Genomic DNA, 21,576 nt, shown 5'->3' with positions numbered 1-21,576 from the left:
TGAAAAGCAAGCAGTTGAGAAATAAGGCTGGTGAGACATTATCTGTTTGCAGCTGACAACAGCCGCTTAAAAACTGCTAGTTACCCCAACTGCAATGCAGCAAGCTCAGTGCACACCAAATACCAATGTGTTTAAAGCATAAAAGTTCATTTATTTTGCACCAATCTGCGGTTTTAAACTTCAGCCTATTTCACAGCTCTAACTGACAACACCATTTCCTGTTCTGAGCACTTACACCTTAAGGGGAGGCACTGGTGTTAAAAGTGATTTTTTTTGTTTCTTAACTCTTGGGTCAACAAATGTTTCAGAATTTAAGTACTCAGTCCATCTCCTGAGAAAATGAAAAAAAATAAAAATTTGGACCATCGGTTGCCATGGTAGCAATCCAAGATGGCCGCCAAACTGCCCCTTTTTAAAACCCTAAGGCTTTTTTAAAACTGCATGAAATTTTGTTTTGATGCTTGTTATTTATACTTTAGCACAATGCCGAGAAACTGATAGAGTCGTTTTTTGATATCTCAAGTCATTTAAAAAATATCAGTGATGAAAGTGAGTGATGTTGAGTTTCATGAAAAAACGCCCCCCAAAACGGCATAACTTCTCAATAAATATTTTTTTCAAGAAATCACTCTATCAGTTTCTGCAAAATAACACACTCAAGATGTATGCAAAGTTTCAACAACGCAAGTTCATAAGAAAAAAAGCCTTAGGCTTTTGAAGTGACAAAAAAGTAGTTTTGAGAAAATACACAAAACGCGAAGAAAATGTATTTTTTGTACACAAACGTTTATGAAACATGTAACAAAACAACACTAACAAAACAACAAGTCTTGCTTAGTTCCACAAGAAAAACAGAAACTAAATTCAACAAAATTTAAAATAACAACACCCAGTGTTCTGCAAGCACCAAGGAAACTGTTCGAAGGTCACAATGATCAACTCTCATCCGTTATGTTCACGCTGCGTAAAGTATGCCCATCCATAACTCCCAACTTGTTATCAGTGAAGCCTTTTATCTTGGACCTCTTTTGGACTTGCTTTGAATAATCAGGGAGTCATATGACAGTGTCCTTTACTTTCTATACTACAATATTTGGGTTGACTTCTGTGAATTGCCTTGCAATGCCATGGGTACTTTGGAAGCTCCTCTCCAGCTTCTGCATCTGTAGAGACAACATAAATTCAAAATTAATATATGTCTATGACAAACTCATATACTGCTATTCACATTTTCCCAACTGTAAGGCTTCTTTTTAAGCCTACTGTCTATATGATACTTACCGAGACAGTACTATTCTTGCACATTATCTATTATAGGCCGAAAAAATTGGACAAAACGCTGCGTGGGTACAATTATCTCCCATAACCATGCGCCACCGTGGATCCCAAGCACTGTCTGAGTGCTTCCCCCTTACAGGATGTAGGTGGCGCGTCCTCTTTCTTTATGAGCTGCAGACCCTCAAAAAGCCCATAACATATCAAGAGGGGAGGCGGGAGGGAAACTCTAATAGTACTGTCTCGGTAAGTATCATATAGACAGTAGGCTTAAAAAGAAGCCTTACAGTCAATATAACACTTACCTCGACAGTACTATTCTTGCACAGAATACCAGAGTGGTGTGAGGGTGATATGTAGAGTATTAAACTCCTTAATCAAAATCACTTAAATCCAAGGATTAAGATACCCAGGCAATTTTCGAACAGTACTACTGTAAAAGAAAATATACCCAAGAAAAATACCTTAGACTGACGTGACCATGCTGGCAACCACTGCTTTGGCAATGCCATACGACTGGTCAAGCCTGAGACTGGAAAAGTCTCGCATATAGTGGTTAATAAACGTGGCTGGAGTCTTCCAGAACGCGACCGCCATTATGCTTTGGAGCGAGGCACCCCGCACGTGCGCCAACGAGGAGCCGATAGCCCGAATCTCGTGTGCCCTGATGTCAGGGACCACATCCACTTGAGCATGAACATAAGCCTGTTTGATAAGCAAGGTCAGCCAACGAGTTAAAGTTTGTCTAGAAATATCCGATTGGTACTTCGGATTAAGCGAGACAAACAGTGACCGCTTAGAAGACCGAAAGCTACGTGTTCTATCCAGGTACACTCTAAGGGCACGTACTGGGCAGAGGAAGCGATCAGGGTCATCATGTTCAAGAGTGGGAGCCAAGGCTTGAATGACTACTGGTTTGGACAACTCCGAGGCATTCTGATTCTTGGCTCGAAAGTCTGGTAGGAAAGCCAACGTCACCTGATGTGTGGTGAACTCAATGTCAAATTCCAGGCCACTCAAAGCTTGAATACCACTGAGTCTACGGCAAGTGGCTAAAGCGATGAGGAACACAGTCTTAAAAGTCAGGAACTTGATACTAATGCCTGCCAGGGGTTCAAACTCCTTGCTACGCAGGAGTTTGAGAACCAGGAAGACATCCCACTTGGGAAATGAAACCCGAGGTTTAGACACCGCTGCATTGCTAATACCCGAAAGGACATTAGCAATGAGGGAGGAACTGATCAAGTGTTCAGGTCTGCGACCAGTAGCAGCCGCAATCGTGGAAGTGATGGCAGATTTGTATCCAAGAAGAGTCTTAGAAGAAAGACTCTTCTTTTGATACACTTCCACCAGGAAGTTGGCCAAGTCCTGTGTTGAGGGATAAAGCGGCTTTATCCCCTTGGACAAGGCGAAGGAGGCCCAAGCTCTCCAGCGTAAGTCATAGAGCTGATTAGTTGATCGCCTCTTAGCGTTCAAGGAAAACTCTACTGAACTCTTGTGCAATCCTAGTGCAAGCAGTTTGGAGCGCACAAGAGCCATGCGGTCAAGCACAGACTCTCTGGACGTGGATGAGGGAGGCCTGATCGAGGCTGGAGCAGACTTCCCCCGTCCAGATTCAGAGGTAGAGGGTCTACGTGGGTGAGACCGCGAAGATCTGGAAACCACGGAGCTGTTGGCCAGTAAGGCGCGACCAAAATCAGTCTTGGCCGTTCCTGCAGATACTTTGCCAGTACCCTCGGAATCAGAGATGTCGGGGGATAGGCGTAAGCATCGAGGAGCCTCCACGAGAGAGTGAATGCGTCCACGTGGAACGCATTCGTGTCTCGAAAGGGGCTGACGTACCTGGGAAGCCGAGCGCTGAATCGAGTTGCGAACAGATCGATCAGAGGACGGTCCCACCTTGCCCACAGACGCCGTAGAACGTTGTGAGCGATGGTCCATTCTGTGGGGAGAACCTGATCGCCCCGACTGAGAATGTCGGCCAGGGCGTTCAGTTTCCCCGGAACGAATTGGACTGACATCCGGACCTGATTGGTCTGGCACCAGAGCAGAATCTCCTCCGCTAACAGGGAGAGGGACCGAGAATTGGTGCCCCCCTGGTGGCGAAGGTAAGCTAGGCATGTGGTGTTGTCCCCGTGGACCAACACATCCTGATCCCGAATCAGGAGGCGAAACTCCAGCAGAGCCCGACGAACCGCCTCCAACTCTAGAAAGTTGATGTGTAGGAGGGACTCCTCCTGGGTCCAGACCCCCTGGGCCTCGTGCAGGTCCAGGTGGGCCCCCCAACCCCGCGTAGAAGCGTCGGTGTACAGGAAGAGAGACGGCCGTCTCGGTTGGATAGGCACCGCAGAGTTGAGCCAGATCGGGTCCAGCCATTGGACTACAGCCTCGTGAAACCAAGGCCCGATCTGGACCAACTCGGTGTAATCGAGAGGCCTGGAAGTCCGATCTGCTACTGCCCGTTGCAGGGGACGTTTGTGTAGCCTTGCAAGGGGCAGCAGCAGAGCGACAGACTCCATGGAACCCAACAGTTCCGCCAGCCGCCTGTGAGGAACAGCGCGGCAAGCCTGAATGGAGAGGATCTTTCGCCTCAGGGAGAGGATTCTGTCCGGGGAGGGAGACACAGTGTAAAGCACTGTGTCGAACGCCATCCCCAAGTAGCAAAACTGCTGGGCTGGCACGAGGTCTGACTTGTGCCACTGTATCTGGAACCCCAAAGCATGGGTCCGTTCCAGGACCTGCCGGGTGTGTTGGAGGCATTGATCGCGAGACTGGGCCAGGGTGAGCCAATCGTCCAAATATTGACGCAGACGCACACCCTGAGCTCTGACCAACGCCGCCAGCTCCTTGACCACCTTTGTAAAAATCAGCGGGGCCAAGGACAGGCCGAATGGGAGGGCCCGAAACTCGAACACTGTGCCCTCCCAAACAAACCGGAGCAGATGTCGGTACCCCGGGGCCACCAGGATGTGGAAGTAAGCATCCTGGAGGTCCACAGACGTGGCCCAATCGTTTGGCCGGATGGCCAACCGGACCGACGAAGGGGTTTCCATCTTGAACTTGCACCTGCGAAGGTACAAGTTCAAGGTGGAGAGGTCCAACACCGGCCTGAACCTGCCGTCCTTTTTGGGGACGGTGAACAGGCGGGAGTAGAACCCCGGAGAAGGCTGAGAAAGGGGGTAGACAGCCTTCTTCTCGACCAACGAGTTCACCTCGTCTTGAAGAGCCTGCCATCTGGCAGGGTCTCGAGGAGGGGGGAACGTCAAAGGTAGAGCGGACAATGGAGGTTGTGACGACAGCGGTAGAGAAAACCCCGACCCCACCACCCTCAAGATAAACTGGTTGGAGACCAGTCTGCCCCACATGTCGCGGGCCCGAAAAAGGGAACCGACGGACGAAAGAGGGGCAACTTGAGGGGGCGTCAACGTAGGGCCGGGACTCACTGAAAATTCTGCTGGCGGGCAGGCGCAGGCTTGCGACCACCCCCCTGGTGGTGCTGCTTACCCTTACCTGTCTGAGCACCCTTCTTCTTACGCTTGGGAGCACGAGAAGCCGGGGCCGCAGGGGGGAACGCGACAGGCGCCTGAGAGGAGGAAGAAGGAGGCAGTGAAACTGGCTTCTTCTTCTTCTTCTTCTGAGGCTGGGAGCTGGAGGTGACTGTAGCACTTCTCTTACTCCCCGCCGACGTCGCCGAAGCAGCGAGGCCAACCATCAGAGAATCAGTGTTCCTCTGGCGTGTGGACTCCACCACAGAACGGACAGTGCCCGGATGAAAAAGGGAAGAAGGCTGAGGAAACGTGTTCCTCAGACTCTTCCTCATATCCGGAGGCACTAAAGAAGTAGCCAGAAAATGATCACGGAACAGGGCCAACAAGTGGACCCGTGTTCCAATGGCCAATTCTGCCGCAGTCGTCACGCACGATCGCACGGCATGCAAAGCCCGATCCACTCGAACCGTGTCAAGGACCCGAGTGGAATCGGACTCTGCCCGATCGGGAGGGTCCAACAGTGTGGACAGCGTGCTCATCCATGTCAAGGCCTGTGATTGGGCCTCGACAATGGAAGAAACGGTGGCCTCAAGATTGTGGAACGAAGCAGAGCTCAGTTCCACCTTCTTGACCGAAGGCACCTCCCCAACGAACACATCACCGTCAGCCCCACCCTGAACACTCGAAGTCTGGAAAGGGAGAGTTCGAGAGTCAAAGGGAAAAGGGAGGGACGAAACAGATTGGACACGAGGAAACAGTGGAGGTGCGCCTCCCGAAGGAAAGCACGGCACTGAATCCGCGTCCTCCCGAGGAACATAGGTCGCGTTCGCACGTGAATCTGTACTCCTCAGGCGATGTGCTGCCGCTTCCACCGTGGCACTAAGACTAGGGTGGAACGCGAATTGCTGGCGGCCGGATCGTTCATAAAACGAGCCGCCGGCAGACGCGGCGTGTGCCTCCCGCGCCCGGGCCGAAGCGGACTCCAAGGACGAGAGGGCGTCGGAGGGAAGGACGTCCTGAAACTGTTCAAACGTCCTTCTAGCTGTGCGAGGGAGAGCCTCCTGCCTCTCGTCCTCAGACTCCACGTCCTGTGTGTCAACCGAAGGGTTGGGAACACTAGACGACAGACGCTTAAGAGAGGCATCCGTGGCGTCAAGACGCCGCGTGATGTCTGTCATGTACTGTTGGAAAGTACGAAGCATAGCTTCGGAAGTTCCATCAGAAACCGGCAAGGGTAGAGGATCAGTGTTAACCTCAGGGCGACCCTGATCCTCCTCCCCATCGTCCTCTGACTCACTCTCCTCTTCACTTCCCGACAACTCCTCAACAGCAGGAGTGTAGGAAGCTTGAGGGGGAGGAGCCGAAAGTGATGAAGTAGACTGTGACGAAACGCCCACTGAAGCAAGAGGCCGCGAAGACCCCTGCCCCAAAGACGAAACGTCTCCAGCAGCCGAAGGGAGAGAACAACAAAAACCCTGCGACTGTTGGGTCAGTCCAGCCAACGAACCCCCGCCATTTATAGACTGAACAGGGACCCATCGGGTCTGATCAGAAAAGAAATGGTCCGGTCCGGTCGGGGGTGCCGATCCGGTCCGGTCGGGTGGTCCGGTGTTCCGGTGGTCCGGTCCGGTCCGGTCGAGTGGTCCGGTGTTCCGGTGGTCCGGTCCGGTCCGGTGGTCCGGTCCGGTCCCGTACCATCCGGAGGTCCCGTTCGGCACAGAACCATCCGTACCCACAAAAGTGTTCGGGTGGTTCGGTCCGGACGTGGAAACACCGTACCATCCGGACCCGTAGGTCCGGTGGTCCGGTGTGTTCCGGTTCGGTGCCAGACCACCCGGACCAACAGAGGTGGTCGGGTGGTCCGGTCCCGACCGGACCACTGGTCCCGTACCGTACCATCCGGACCCGTAGGTCCGGTGGTCCGGTGTGTTCCGGTTCGGTGCCAGACCACCCGGACCAACAGAGGTGGTCGGGTGGTCCGGTCCCGACCGGACCACTGGTCCCGTACCGTACCATCCGGACCCGTAGGTCCGGGGGTCCGGCAAGGGCCAGAGGTACTGTCCCGCACCGGACCCTAAGGTCCGGTACGGTCCCGTACCATGGGTCCCGTCCGGACCAAACCCGGAGGTCAAGTCCAGTCGGGACCCGTGGGTCCGGTTCGATCCCGACCCGTAAGCCTGGACCGTTCCGGACCCTTGGTCCGGACCATCCGTCACCCGAACACCAGACGCTAAGGAATGGCGTGGGGTCAAGACGGTCCGGTCGGAGGTGTCGGTTTGAGCAACAGAAACAATGTTCCCGTCGCCCTGACCATTCGACAGAAGTACCACGTTCTGTCGAACACCTCCACGTCCAGTAACTAGTCGGCCGGAGCGTTTCATAGAGGGACAGCCACCAGTCACACGGACGTCAGAGGGAACCGTAGTAGCAGTGGTCGTAGGCACGATGCCTGAAACCCCTGCCCCCACAGGACCGCCCTGAACGGGGTCAATTCGCATCCCAACCCCAGCGGGGAGGGAATTCATAGACCCCGTCATCTCCTCCGATCTCCCCCCCCATGAGTCCGAGACTACTGTCGAAACAGCAGTAGACGACCCAGCGAGGGAGTTCAGAGGAGGACCCGTGTCCCTCCTGGCTTCCACAGCGGTGGAAACCGAGGAGGGCACAGGAGAGGCACCGGAAAAGAAAGAAGTCGAAACCTGAGTCTCTCCCGTAGCCCCTAGATCAGATTCACCAACCCCCAAAGAGGGTTGGGAATCGACCCGCCCCCGGATTCGAGCCAGGGAGGAGAAGGAAACCTTCCCCCCAGGCTTGAAACCGGGAGGAGCTGAAGCCTGAGACTGAGGGCCGGACAACGGCGTCGAAGGGGGGGAAGCGTGTTCCACGGAAGGAGAAGGAGAAAGACGCTTTTTCTTTCCCCTCGACCTTCCCCGAACCTTCGACGGCGCAGCCCCGCCCGAAGTCCCAGGTTCAAGCCCAGCCTGTTTGAGCAAGCTCGCATTGAGCTTGCTCAAACAGGCTTTCTCCGCCCTCCCTCGCCGCAAACGCAAAGCGTTTGGGGAGGGAGAGTCGGAGCGCCGAAAGGTCCCCCTGTCCGTGCGCAAAACATGACGCTGTGCGCCCGGAGAAGGGTTGCCCCCGGCAGACTCTGGTTCCGTAGAACCAGAGCCCAAAACAAGACGAGACATCCTACCTCGCCCTGTACGTACCCTTAAAAAATAGAGAATTAACAAAATTCAAAGAAAATTAGGTCAATACTCAAGTGAATGAGGCGAAACGAGAAGCAGACGACCGGTCACCACGAAGTAGGACGGTAGGCACGCCGAGTCCGCCACACAACAACGGAGGCACAAGTTGGAAGAAAAACAACGTAGCCTCAAGCCAGAAGTGGAATAACACACAAAAATCCAACAGGTGGTAATCCACACAGAAAAGAAGACTCTAGAATCCAAAATAATCCGGGAGCGCAGCAGAAACACAGCCTACTGTCACGCGCGAAAAAAGAAAGAGGACGCGCCACCTACATCCTGTAAGGGGGAAGCACTCAGACAGTGCTTGGGATCCACGGTGGCGCATGGTTATGGGAGATAATTGTACCCACGCAGCGTTTTGTCCAATTTTTTCGGCCTATAATAGATAATGTGCAAGAATAGTACTGTCGAGGTAAGTGTTATATTGACAATGACCCTCCCCCCCCCCCCCCCCCCCCCTTACACACACATTTGAAAAAAGGTATTCTAATATTGTGATACATGGTAACACGATATTTGGGCGCATGCATATGTCAGTGCTGATAGTCAAGCAGTGAACAAAAAGATGTTGACAAATCATGTGAATGGTACTATTAGGCAGTGCTGATCTGGTTTACAGCTATTGCACATACATTGCATGCAGAAACCATATGGTCTGCATGGGACGTATGACCACAAGCAATGTTCACTCACTGGGCCATGTGAATGCATGTTTGTTTGAGCCACAAGAAAACTGTGATCACAGGAGCAAGCTATATATAATATGCTCGAGAAAATAAATGAGGAAAGAACAGATGTTTTGCCCCAACACTGACAAACCTTGTGACAACCAAGCTTCACAGTAGCAGCACATAACTGACTAAATTTGCATCCCAGGGTGTTGTTACTTAGATTCTGTTCTTCAGCATAAAACAGTCACACACACACACACACACACACACACACACACACACACATAACCAAACAAATATATAAACTTCTACATGTTTGTCAAAAGAAGAAAAAAATACATACCTACTACCATCTTGCTTATCAGCTGCTTGGAATCTTCCCTGCTCTGCTTGGGCTAGTATTCACTGCACCAGATTTCCCAGGAGATGCAAGTTGCACCATGGCTGAACATAGTCATTTTTGTATTGATTGTTCTTTTTCTAAGCAGTTTATTTGCTTTTTTCAAGAGAAAAGATATAGGGTCTGCCTTCTCGTTGCCATAAATGGCAAACTCCGTGTTGTCCTTTTTGCCGTACGCATTCCGCTCCGCAACTCTAAAATAAGTCGTGGCTCAAAACACTCATGGCAACGTGCTTCAAACGTACACCACCGGTGGTGATTTCTTGCTCCATCTCAGCTGTTGCAAGGGAAGCAGCATAGTTTCCAGCCAATTTTCATTCTGGACGAAGAAGAATGCACAAACTTGATCTTCCGATTCGTTCGTAGCAATAGCAGACGACACTATCGACTCGCACTTTCTTTTTAAACTTCTGTCACGCCAGCCTCTGCAACTGATCTGATTTTAGTCGATAATTATCTCCTTTGCGTGTCAAGCACTGAAATCGGGGCAAAGCGTGTGATAAACTGAAGTTTCCACAAAGATATCCAAGGAAAATCGCAGCTGTAGATGTTTCACATCGCCTTTGGCGAGACCTGGCGGAAATCAAGAATATTGCATTCTGGGAAGGCCGAATCGAACCGAACGAGACCGAGCATAAACGAAGTTTAATATCCGCGATTCGATTGGTCAGTAGACAAAACTTTTCACACGGAATCTCCCGGAATCTTCATCGGTTGTCTTCGGCTCATTGGAATGTCTTCTAGTTGCTGTTACTAACGGCGCGAAATCTGTAAACGGAAATTCCCGTTGTCCGCGGTATGAACTGATTGTAGCAAAGAAAAGACAACTCATTCCAGTCATGCTAACGTGACCACCGTTGACGATGTGTTTGACTCACATTCACCTCTCAAACATACGCATTTTTTTGCTGTTTTGTGTTTGTTCAATACACAATTGCATACACATACATTGTTCATTTAGCCGTTTTGACCGTTTATGATTAATTCTGATCTAAAATCAGTACATCAGAGTAACCAGAAGAGGTTCAAAATCCAGAATCAGAAAGAAAACCGAAATGACCAGGGAACAAAAAAATCACTTTTTTCACTGTGGTGTCTGCCCTTAAGTGAACCATCCAATTATCCTGTGAAATTAATTTTTACACATCTGTAGTGAAAATCAGATTTGCATTTTATCACACTTTTCCTTCAACTCTGATGTCATGTTTCAAAATAGCAAAAATTTAACCTGTGGAGTTTTTGTACGTGTTGGTATAGCCCTGAATTAACCCTGTGGAAGCGACGTCACATACTGAAAGAATCAATCAATCAATATGAGGCTTATATCGCGCGTATTCCGTGGGTACAGTTCTTAGCGCAGGGATTTTTTTATTTTGCAAAAAAATTTTTATGCAATTTATATCGCGCACATATTCAAGGCGCAGGGATTTATTTATGCCGTGTGAGATGGAATTTTTTTACAAAATACATCACGCATTCACATCGGCCAGCAGATCGCAGCCATTTCGGCGCATATCCTACTTTTCACGGCCTATTATTCCAAGTCACACGGGTATTTTGGTGGACATTTTTATCTATGCCTATACAATTTTGCCAGGAAAGACCCTTTTGTCAATCGTGGGATCTTTAACGTGCACACCCCAATGTAGTGTACACGAAGGGACCTCGGTTTTTCGTCTCATCCGAAAGACTAGCACTTGAACCCACCACCTAGGTTAGGAAAGGGGGGAGAAAATTGCTAACGCCCTGACCCAGGGTCGAACTCGCAACCTCTCGCTTCCGAGCGCAAGTGCGTTACCACTCGGCCACCCAGTCCACCCAGAAGAGCGACTATCTGAGATTCTCTCAGTGGGTCAGTGAACCTCTCACAGGGCCAAATTGGGTTATTGCCGACTTGTTCATTTAGTTCTTCGTCATTATTTCCTGACATTGTTTCTGCATTACTAAGAATTGCCAAACCTCTCTTCGTTTAACCCTCCTTTTCCTTGCACAGACATCGGTAAAACTTGCCTGCATCAACATAACATTGTCAGATCCCATCAGCTTAAATCAGTCAAACCTTCACATGTTGGTCAGGTGTATTTTAACATCATATGGGACCAGGCTAACACTACATGCCGACTCAACAGGTCAAATCCTGAGACAGGTCGTATTAAACACATACTGAGCAAAGATTCTTTTTATTTGTCTTTGATTCTGATGTAAAAGGTACTGACTGACACAGCCAGACAAACTGTCCCTCAAACGTTGCCAATATGATGAAAGCCACAATGCCAAGAAACAACTATTTCACACCGGGGAACACCTCTAGATAGATTACCGTACTTTCGGGACATAAGGCGTAACTTTTTTCCGCAACTTGACACACACGCCCTATTGATCGGTATTGCCTTATGCAAGGCAAAAGACGAGTACACATGTACCAACATCGCTATGCAAAGAAACATAACACTCCCTCTCTGGAAGGTAAACTAGGGCAGGCAGTTGGTCTTAGCTGACAAGTATGGGTCACTGACCCGAGGTCACAAGGCTAACAAGTTATTACAATGCACCTGCCTTTGATCTCACGGCACATGGGGAGCAAAAGGATTTCCGCTCTGTATTCTTCCTTTCATGTGCGGACAATACACCAGAAGCGCCTATTGTGTGTATTTTTCTCATTTGTTCTTTGTAAAAGTGGGGAGGAAGCGACTTATAGTCCCGAAAATACGGTAGCTAGCAGCTCCAAGCAAGGCGAGAAAGCAGACGTTACCTTTGAGACACTTGGAGTGGTACTTGTGGTAGACGGTCCAGACAAAGTTGTTTTCCTTGAGCAGCTGGTGCGAGGGGTGCTCAAAGTTGGGGAATGGTTGTGGGGTGCTGCCCAGACTGGCCGACAGCATGGCTTCTGATGGGCTGCACACAACACACCGCCGTCATCAATCATCTTGCATTATTAGAACTGTAATAGTTGCCTGCATACTACACACCGCCGTCATCAATCATCTTGCATTATTACAACTGTAATAGTTGCCTGCATACTACACACCGCCGTCATCAATCATCTTGCATTATTAGAACTGTAATAGTTGGCTGCATACTACACACCGCCGTCATCAATCATCTTGCATTATTACAACTGTAATAGTTGCCTGCACACAACACACCGCCGTCATCAATCATCTTGCATTATTACAACTGTAATAGTTGCCTGCATACTACACACCGCCGTCATCAATCATCTTGCATTATTAGAACTGTAATAGTTGGCTGCATACTACACACCGCCGTCATCAATCATCTTGCATTATTACAACTGTAATAGCTGCCTGCATACCACACACCGCCGTCATCAATCATCTTGCATTATTAGAACTGTAATAGTTGGCTGCATTCTACACACCGCCGTCATCAATCATCTTGCATTATTACAACTGTAATAGTTGCCTGCATACTACACACCGTCGTCATCAATCATCTTGCATTATTAGAACTGTAATAGTTGCCTGCATATTAATGGTTCTGTTTATCTAATTTTTGTGTCTTCTGATTTTTTCACATCTATTTTTTTTTAATTATTAAATATTGTTCATTTTCGGGAATGATGACATAATTTGTACATGACTGTGTGTGTGTAAGTATGTGTGTGTGTGTGTGTGTGTGTGTGTGTGTGTGTGTGTGTGTGTGTGTGTGTGTGTGTGTGTGTGTGTGTGTGTGTGTGTGTGTTGTGTGTGTGCGTGCGTGCATGCAAAATGGAAAATTTCCTAGATAAATTTTCATTTAATTAATATACTTACCCGAATCACATTAGCATTGAGTCACCTGAGATGCTTATCACTGAAAAACGCTTACCCGGCTAAAAATTTTAAAGGGAAGCAACCCCATCACCAAAACGAAAGTGAAAGTAGCTTGGTAATGGGCCAGCACACTGGGAGTTACCTCCCATACGGGTGTGTGCCACGTCACTTCCTCTAGGAACACGTGCCTATTCTCATACGGCTTTAAAAATCTTAAAACCATACGCGGGGCAGGTGGGAGGGAATACAGTATGTGATTCGGGTAAGTATATTAATTAAATGAAAATTTATCTAGGAAATTTTCCATTAAATAACATATTCTTACTCCGAATCACATTAGCAGATAACATCAACAAGGCGGTGGGCTAGAAATGAATCAAAACTCACCATCAAGTTCTGGACAGGAACTGACCTGCTGCTATGAGAGCTGGAAGGCCTCTGGAGCCATCCTGTCGAAGAGCCGAGACGTCCCGAAGATAAAAGTTTATGAAAACATCTTCAGAACGCCAAAACGCAATTGTCAGCACCTCCTCTAGACATCTGGAGCGCAGTACTGCCAGAGAGGATGCCCACACCCTCATTTCATGGGCTCGGGCCGAGTCAAGTGGCAAGGAGGGCATGACCCCCCCCTCTTTGTGCGACTCCACTCATAAGCTTGCTTAATGAGCGAGGACACCCACCGGGCCAACGATACCTTCGACAAATCTTACTCGCGCCTAGAAAAGGGCGAGATAAACAGCAACTTCTGAGAACTAGACCGAAACGGCTGAGTCCGGGCTAAGTACAGACGAAGAGCCCTCACAAGGCAATTGACCGAATCAAGGTCATCCGGGGCCAACGCGCTGATCAGAGCCTTGACTCTAACCAGCGGAGAGGCCTGCCCCGGAGACTGATTCTTGGCCAGGAAATCGGGCCGGAAACGCAAAGATGCGGAACCGTCCGACTAAAAGGAGATATCTCCAGGCTGACCCGACAGGGCGTGGACCTCGCTACCCCGTCGGGCCGTTGCCAACAAAAGAAGAACCAGCGCTTTGCGAGTGACATTGAACAGAATGGCCTCGCTCAAAGGCTCAAAATCCGCAGAACGTAGGAATTCCAGGATTAAAAACAAGTCCCACTTGGGAGCGGGCAAACGAGCTTTCGCTTCCTTAAGAGCAGCCCTTTTAATGACTGCAGCTATAACGCCCCCGACTCGAACAGACCGACCGATCTGCTTAAGAGTCGCCGAGATAGCGAAGCGCCGGACCCTCAACGAGGAGCCTGAGGCGCCCTGCGAAAACATGAAAGAGAGGCGGTTGGCGACCTGAATAGAGCGCGGAGCCACCGAACTCACCCCTGTAGCTGAACACCAGGCAGTCCATGCCTTCCAGTGGGAAGCATAAACTGACGAGGTGGACGCTCTATGCGAGCGAGCCACCAAGTCCAGACGGATGGAAACCATCAGGAGAGGCAAAGTGGAGCAAATCTGAGCTTGGAGCTTGTGCACCCTTCTCTGAGAAGGCTGGGCAGTCCACGCGACCGTGTCGAAAGACATCCCCAGATAAGTGAATGTCTGTGACGGGGTCAGCTCCGACTTTCCCTGGTTGATCGAGAACCCCAACAAGTTGGATTCTCGAAGAACCATCAGGGTATCTTGCGAACAGCCGCTCTGGGACTGGTTCATGATGAATCAGTCGTCCAGATAAACCCGCAGGCGGATACCCTAGGACCTCACCAGTGCACAGACCCGTCTCACCACCATGGTGAAAATCCATGGTGCGAGGGACAGCCCGAAAGGGAGTGCGCGAAACTGGTAGATCTGATCTCCCCACCGGAAACAAAGCCATTTCCGGTCGGCCGGATGCATAAGAATGAAAGTATGCGTCCGTGAGATCGATCGAGGTCACCCAGTCTCCTGGGCGGAGAGAGTTTCGGACCGAGGCTGGCGTCTCCATCTTGTCTTTTATCTCACTCAAGAAAGTGTTGAGGAGAGATAAATCCAACACGGGACGCCGTCCTCCTGACGCTTTGGGAACGGCGAAAAGACGCCCTAAAATCCCAGGGAGCTATGGACCCGAACTCTCTCCACCGCGCCCTTCTGCTCCAGGGAGGCAATTTCCGACTGCAAGACGGAACATGCTTCCTGCGAGAAGATGGGCTTGAACCGCGGTGGCACTCGGGTAAGAGGCGCCTTTTCCTCCCGCCAGAGCAGGCGGAAGCCCGATCTCACCACTCCCACAATCCATTGGCTGTCTACTACCAACATCCAACGAGAAAGCGCACGGGAGGGGCCTCCCGCCATCACCAAGGTGGAAGGCGGGAGGGGGGTGAGATCGGGAGCGCTTCATTGGGGGTGTGGCTTACTCCCAGAGCCGCCGCACCCCCTCCCCGATGCCGTCCTCTTCTTCCTGCCACGAGCGACCGGCAGAGCCTGCCGCTTCTGAGCTGGCTTGAGGTTCGACAATGTCTGAGCCTGCTTTTGCTTAGAAGGCTTAGACTGTTTCACCCCCTGCAGAGTGAAGTCGAGGAACTGACTGTCCTTGTTCGACTGAATCTCCTTCTGTCTGGCATCCATTGCCAGAGAACAGAAGCGAGATTCCTCTGAGACCGGGGAGACTCTCAAGGTCTCCCTAGTAGCCAGCTCCGTGAACTGGGACTGCGAGAGGAAGAGATCCCTCCTACAGAGGACCGCTTGGGTGTACTGTAGAGAGGAAAGACGCAATTGTTCCTCATTGACCTTGGCCAAGGCGGTAAAAAGCGCAGAGACATCGTCCGCATTTTGTTCTTCACTGAGAGTGAAAGGAACCAGCGAATCGATCAATGCCCGATACAGAGTCCGAACAAGAGTCTCCGCAACGGAGGACAGTTCGATCTGCCGACGTCCAACCTCCTCAGCAGAGAGGAGGGAAGCCTCAGAAACCGGCAGAACCAGATCAAGCTTGATCGGTTTAGCCAGAAGAGGCAGCAATTCCCGGGGAACCGGAAGGGTAGCCCTAGGGAGTGCAAAAGACGCCAGCCAGCTCTGGCTCTGAGTGGGCAAGCTAAGCTTCCTATTGCCCGTAGGCACAAAGGAAGAGGCTTGAGAAGCCGACGCCACCCACTGCTGAGCTGATTCCGGAACTGGACCAAAAGGAAGCAGTAACGGAACAGGCACTGGCCGAATACCACTCCCCGCATGTGCTGGACGAACCAGCGAATGCGAAAGTTGGTAAGCCACTGACGGAGACTCGGCGAACCGGAAGGAAGAAACATCTTCCTGTGCCGGCCGGAAGTCCGCCATGGCCGAAGGATCGAACGGAGCGGAAGAGTCCGCAGCCACCACCCCTTCGGGGAAAAAACGAGACGCTACTTCCGCCGCGATGTCAAGAACAGACTTGAGCTTCGACGGAAACACGCCCCGAGACTCCTCGTTGACCACTGATGGAGCATCAGAATAGTCACACATGGAACCATGACCAAAACCACCAGTTCCGGAAGCAGAAGCATGCCCTGGCAAACCGGAAACCGGAATGCCTGTGCACGAACATTATCCTGCAACCCAGAACCTTGTGAAGGTAAGGGTAGGCAGGACGACCATCCGTAAAAAACCGGAGCTGGATGAGCTGACGTCACTCCCCCATCCGAGTGGAGTGATGCCTGCTCAAGCCTAGGCACTAAATGGCCGGAAGGCGTACGCTGGAATCCACCCTCTGATATCCGGAAGGAAGCACCAGAAGAGGAAGCAGCGTGTCCGGCCGAAACCGGAAGTGTAGTCGACGAAACCGCGCAATGCGGAATTGAAGGCTGCACTGGTTGACTTCGTGATCCGGAAGGACCGGAAGTCAGTGAAAACTCCATACTGCCGCAGCCGCCGTAGCGTGCCTGCGTGGACGGATCATCACCTCCGGCGAGTGCCGGTAGTGCAGCCGACAGAACCGCGCAATGCGGAAGCGAAGGCTGCACTGAAACCAAAAACACCAGTTCCGGAAGCAGAAGCATGCCCTGGCAAACCGGAAACCGGAAATGCCTGTGCACGAACATCATCCTGCAGCCCAGAACCTTGTGAAGGTAAAGGGTAGGCAGGACGACTATCCGGAAAAACCGGAGCTGGATGAGATGACGTCACTCCCCCATCAGAGTGGAGTGATGCCTGCTCAAGCCTAGGCACTAACAGGCCAGAAGGCGTACGCTGGAATCCACCCACTGGTATCCGGAAGGAAGCACCAGAAGAGGAAGCAGCGTGTCCGGCCGAAACCGGAAGTGTAGCCATCGGAAACCGCGCAATGCGGAAGTGAAGGCTGCACTGGTTGACTTCGTGATCCGGAAGGACCGGAAGTCAGTGAATACTCCATCCTGCCGCAGCCGCCGTAGCGTGCCTGCGTGGACGGATCATCACTTCCGGCGAGAGCCGGTAGTGTAGCCGACGGAACCGCGCAATGCGGAAACGAAGGCTGCACTGGTTGACTTCGCGATCCGGAAGGACCGGAAGTCAGTGAATACTCCATCCTGCCGCGACCGCCGTAGCGTGCCGGAGCGGACGGATCATCACTTCCGGCAAGTGCCGGAAATGCGGCAGCCGAAACCGACTGCCGCCGCTGTTCGATCAAATCCGGGGCCTCGTAGGTTATCGCCGGAAATGAAAGATCAGCATGGTATCGGTCGTGACCCGAAGCGAAAGAGCTGTCTCCCGAGAGAGAACGTCCAGGCGCCTCACGAGGGCTATCGGACCAGCTCTGCTTACCAGCCGCAGCTGAAGAGGGAGGACGCTGCTCCAAACCGGAAATGGAAGGCAAAGACACGGAAGCCAACGCCCGGACGTCACTGCCAGATGCCGGAAACGCCAAACAACTGGCGACGGAACGCTGGAACTCTGCCTGCACCAAGCTGCGGATTTCCGGAACCAGTGTCTAAAACAGAAAGGAACCAACGCACCCTGCACAGGTGCTAACAACGAGGACGAAGTCTCCGTAGTAGAGAACCGGAGCAGACGTAACAGTAGCGCTAGGCGCCGCAAAAGATAGCAGAAGTAGTAACAGCGCAAGGCGCCGAAATAGGTACAGACAACAAAGTGCTACGTTCTTGGTCTGTACAAGTAAACTGCTTAAGAAGAAGCCTAAGGCTTAGATTTCCCCTTGGGGTCCGACTTGCCACAGCGCTTGTCTGAATCAGACATGCTGTCAAATCCATGTAAACAACGCGAAAACATTTTACTGAACGTAAGTCTAAACGACTAAAAACTCAGTAAAAACACACACTTTCGCGTCAACAAATTACGATAGCTACACTTGCCTAACAAAAACAGAGGCACGTAGAGCTACAAACAAAGTCACACGAGCTAGTAAACTAACTCACACAACAAAATGGCGAAACACGCAAGTAACTGACACACAAGTCAACAACACGTGGCAACGCGAAAAAATTTACTGACACGTAAGTCTAAATGACTGAAAACACAGTAAACACACACTCTTTCGCGTCGACAAAATACGATAGCTAAACTTGCCCCACAAAAACAGAGGCACGTAGAGCTACAAACAAAGTCACACGAGCCAGAAAACTAACTCACACAACAAAATGGCGAAACACGCAAGTCACTGACACGCCGGTCAACAACACGTGGCAACGCGAAAAAATGTACTGAAACGTAAGTCTAAACGACTGAAAACACAGTAAACACACACACTTTCGCGTCAACAAAATACTATAGCTACACTTGCCCAACACAGAAAGGGGCACGCAGAGCTACGAGCAAAGTCATACGAGCTAGCTAACTAACTCACACAACAAAATGGCGAAACACGCAAGTCACTGACACACAAGTCCGCAAAAAACGGACAACGTACAGTAACGAAAACAGCGCAAACAACCAACAACAAACGGGAACGAGCTCACCAAACTGAAGGCAAGGCGAGCAGAAAAGCTGGGTAACGTGGCCGGCGGGTGTCACTCAAACACACAAGGTCAGCCACAGAGCGTCAAAAAGTGAACCGTCCTCTCCGAGGTGAAAAAGACGTATGAGAATAGGCACGTGTTCCTAGAGGAAGTGACGTGGCACACACCCGTATGGGAGGTAACTCCCAGTGTGCTGGCCCATTACCAAGCTACTTTCACTTTCGTTTTGGTGATGGGGTTGCTTCCCTTTAAAATTTTTAGCCGGGTAAGCGTTTTTCAGTGATAAGCATCTCAGGTGACTCAATGCTAATGTGATTCGGAGTAAGAATATGTTATTTAATGCACAAAATGGCTTCACTGTTGTTTACCTTTTCAAATGTTTGCAAATTTTACAGCAGCTACTGCAAGCCTGACGCAGTTTACAGCAAAGAGCAAAGATAACTAACCTCATTGACATAGAGGCGGAGTTGTGTCGAGAGCGAGACGGGTGAACTTGGGAGTCCATGACCCAACCCACATGACCTTCAACTGGTGGATTACTGCTATGGCGAGTCTTTTTCTTCCTAGGTGTCTGCAAGTCAAAACCAAGAGTGAGAATTTTCGTAAACAGTACTGGTATACATACTGTAACAGATGAGACTTTAACCTGAACATTTGCGGATCTAACTTTTATACTGAGAAATATGTGATACAGATCTAAAAGTGTTCTTCGTTGACACACGTGAAAGACTGGAAGACTTGTGGACAAATGTCATGATATTAACGGTGTTAGAATGTACTCACCAGAAAACCACTGCACAGTTCGTAGCAGGATACTTTTGCTGACTAATTCATGTAGTTTTTATTCGGAATCGTGTTCGTATCGATCGCATTCTTATGTTACGAACACAATGGAACGTAATCTTCCCTTCGATGACGCCATTTTAGATGATGTGTTATTCGAGATCTCATCGAAGAAGAACGATAAAGGAATGTTGCGTTATGAAATGTGCATGTAATTATTACTGTATGCATTTTAGAATTGATTCATTATTGATAAGATAATGAATGAATGAAAGGAAATAGAGATTTAGTTTGGTAAGATAAATTGTTTGTACGTTGTTAGAGGTTACCTAGAGAAACGTAAACAAACACTTTCGATCGCTTTGACTAGATGATGGGCTACACGAGATCTCATCGAAGAAGAACGATAGAGAAATGTTGTGTTATGCAATGTGCATGTGATTATTACTGCATGCATTTTAGAATTGATTCGTTATCAATAAGATAATGATTGAGTAAAAGGAAACAAAGGTTTAGTTTAGTAAGATAAATTGTTTGTACGTTGTTAGAGGTTACCTAGAGAAACGTAAACAAACACTTTCGATCGCCTTGACTCTAAGACGATCGAGAGTGTCCGACTGTCGGTTCGTTGCTAAAGGTACGAGACAAACCAGACGAGGAAGGAGAAGAAAGGTATGTTGTGTATGTTGTTAGGACATGTATTGGGGTAACATAGACAAACAGGGGAGATCGTTATAGACGATCGAAACGTTAGTGGTAGCTGGAGGTAACAGGTAAACAAACAAGGAAGGGGATAAATAGAGAAGGGAAAGAAGAAATCGGAATTCTTTCTTTTCTAAGGCTATGCTATGTTTATGGGTTGCTGTTGTTCTACGCTGCGAAGACGGAGCTTCTTCGAGACGGGACGGGGTTAGTCTACAGGAAAAATCTGGGTCTACAGGAGAAATCTGGGTCTACAGGAGAAATCAGGGAAAGGAGAAATTGGGGTCTACGGGAGAAATCAGAAAAAGAAGAAGTTTTAGCAGTCAACCATGGAGCTGTTCAATAGATGTTTTTCTGGCTGAATTATTGCCAGAGTTATTATATGTCATTCATATTTTATATGTGAACGAATGATGCATTGAGATACGATACGAATACATTGACATATTCAGATGATTAAATCTGAATCTTGAAATCTGCAACAATTTGTGTCCGTTTTTGTTCATCGTCATCATAACATTTTCACACACAACAACAATCAAAGAGAGCAATCCGCTTTCGTTACAATTTCGTGAGAATTTTCTTAAACAGTACTGGTATACATATGTAAAAACAGTGAACATGGCTTAGGTGGAGAAATACAGAAGCAATCGACAACAAACGCATATGTTATTAGCATAAATAAAATAAAACTGAACTGAGGAAAAGCTGGCTGCACGAAGCTTTGGCACTGACTTTTTGATAAAAAGCTTTTGTGAAGTTGACTTCAAGCTAAATCAAGGACCCCCTTCACCAATCTTCAGCCTGCATAAACAATTACCTGTGGATCATGGGGGCGGCCCACATCCTTCATGACAGGGTAGAACCGGGGTTCGCCCTTGCTTCCGGGCGTGCGGGGGGCGTTGGGCGTGGTGGGTACCCTTGCCGGCAAGGACCGGGGGATGTCCATCACTTGAGACGATGGCGGGGAGGGCACCTTCATGGCTTCTGAGACAACAGAGCGAAAAACAATTGTGTTTGAAAAATGAATGAGAAAGATTTACAGACCTGGGAACCCCTGTTTTGCACTTTGAGTATTCTCAAACAAACTTGGTGTATTTTCAGAAAAAATTAGCGTACTTCACATAGCATTTGAACATCAATGATTCAAACATGCTTCACACGCGTCAGTTAATTAAGTTTACTAATACATTTAAAACAAATGCTTCTATCAATGTTTACTCGCAAAAACTTATGTCAAAATACTGGATCGGCTTTGGGATATGCTTGTGAAGAAAAGTAGTGCAGGAATTGTTCTCGTCGTATTATTTTTCAGTACGATAGTATTCTAGACAATCATGCGTTCAAAATACGGCGAAATCGTATGGGTTCCCAGGTCTG

General features: G+C 49.5%; 1 protein-coding gene across 8 annotated transcripts in view; it reads right to left on the bottom strand.

The window, feature by feature from the left end:
• Positions 1-21,576, bottom strand: part of LOC138968575 (la-related protein 1B-like) — a 93,518-nt gene that overhangs the window by 16,217 nt on the left and 55,725 nt on the right. For all 8 annotated transcript variants that reach the window (XM_070341156.1, XM_070341155.1, XM_070341157.1 and 5 more), the window contains 3 exons: positions 21,017-21,183; positions 19,158-19,282; positions 11,838-11,980 (listed from right to left, as the gene is read on the bottom strand). In XM_070341156.1, the coding sequence (XP_070197257.1) occupies positions 11,838-11,980; positions 19,158-19,282; positions 21,017-21,183 (435 nt within the window). The remainder of the gene's footprint in view (positions 1-11,837; positions 11,981-19,157; positions 19,283-21,016; positions 21,184-21,576) is intronic.

The sequence above is a fragment of the Littorina saxatilis genome, linkage group LG6 (genome assembly GCF_037325665.1).
Source record: "Littorina saxatilis isolate snail1 linkage group LG6, US_GU_Lsax_2.0, whole genome shotgun sequence".
NCBI classification, from domain to species: Eukaryota; Metazoa; Mollusca; class Gastropoda; order Littorinimorpha; family Littorinidae; genus Littorina; species Littorina saxatilis.
This window is presented reverse-complemented; position numbering and strand designations above follow the sequence as displayed.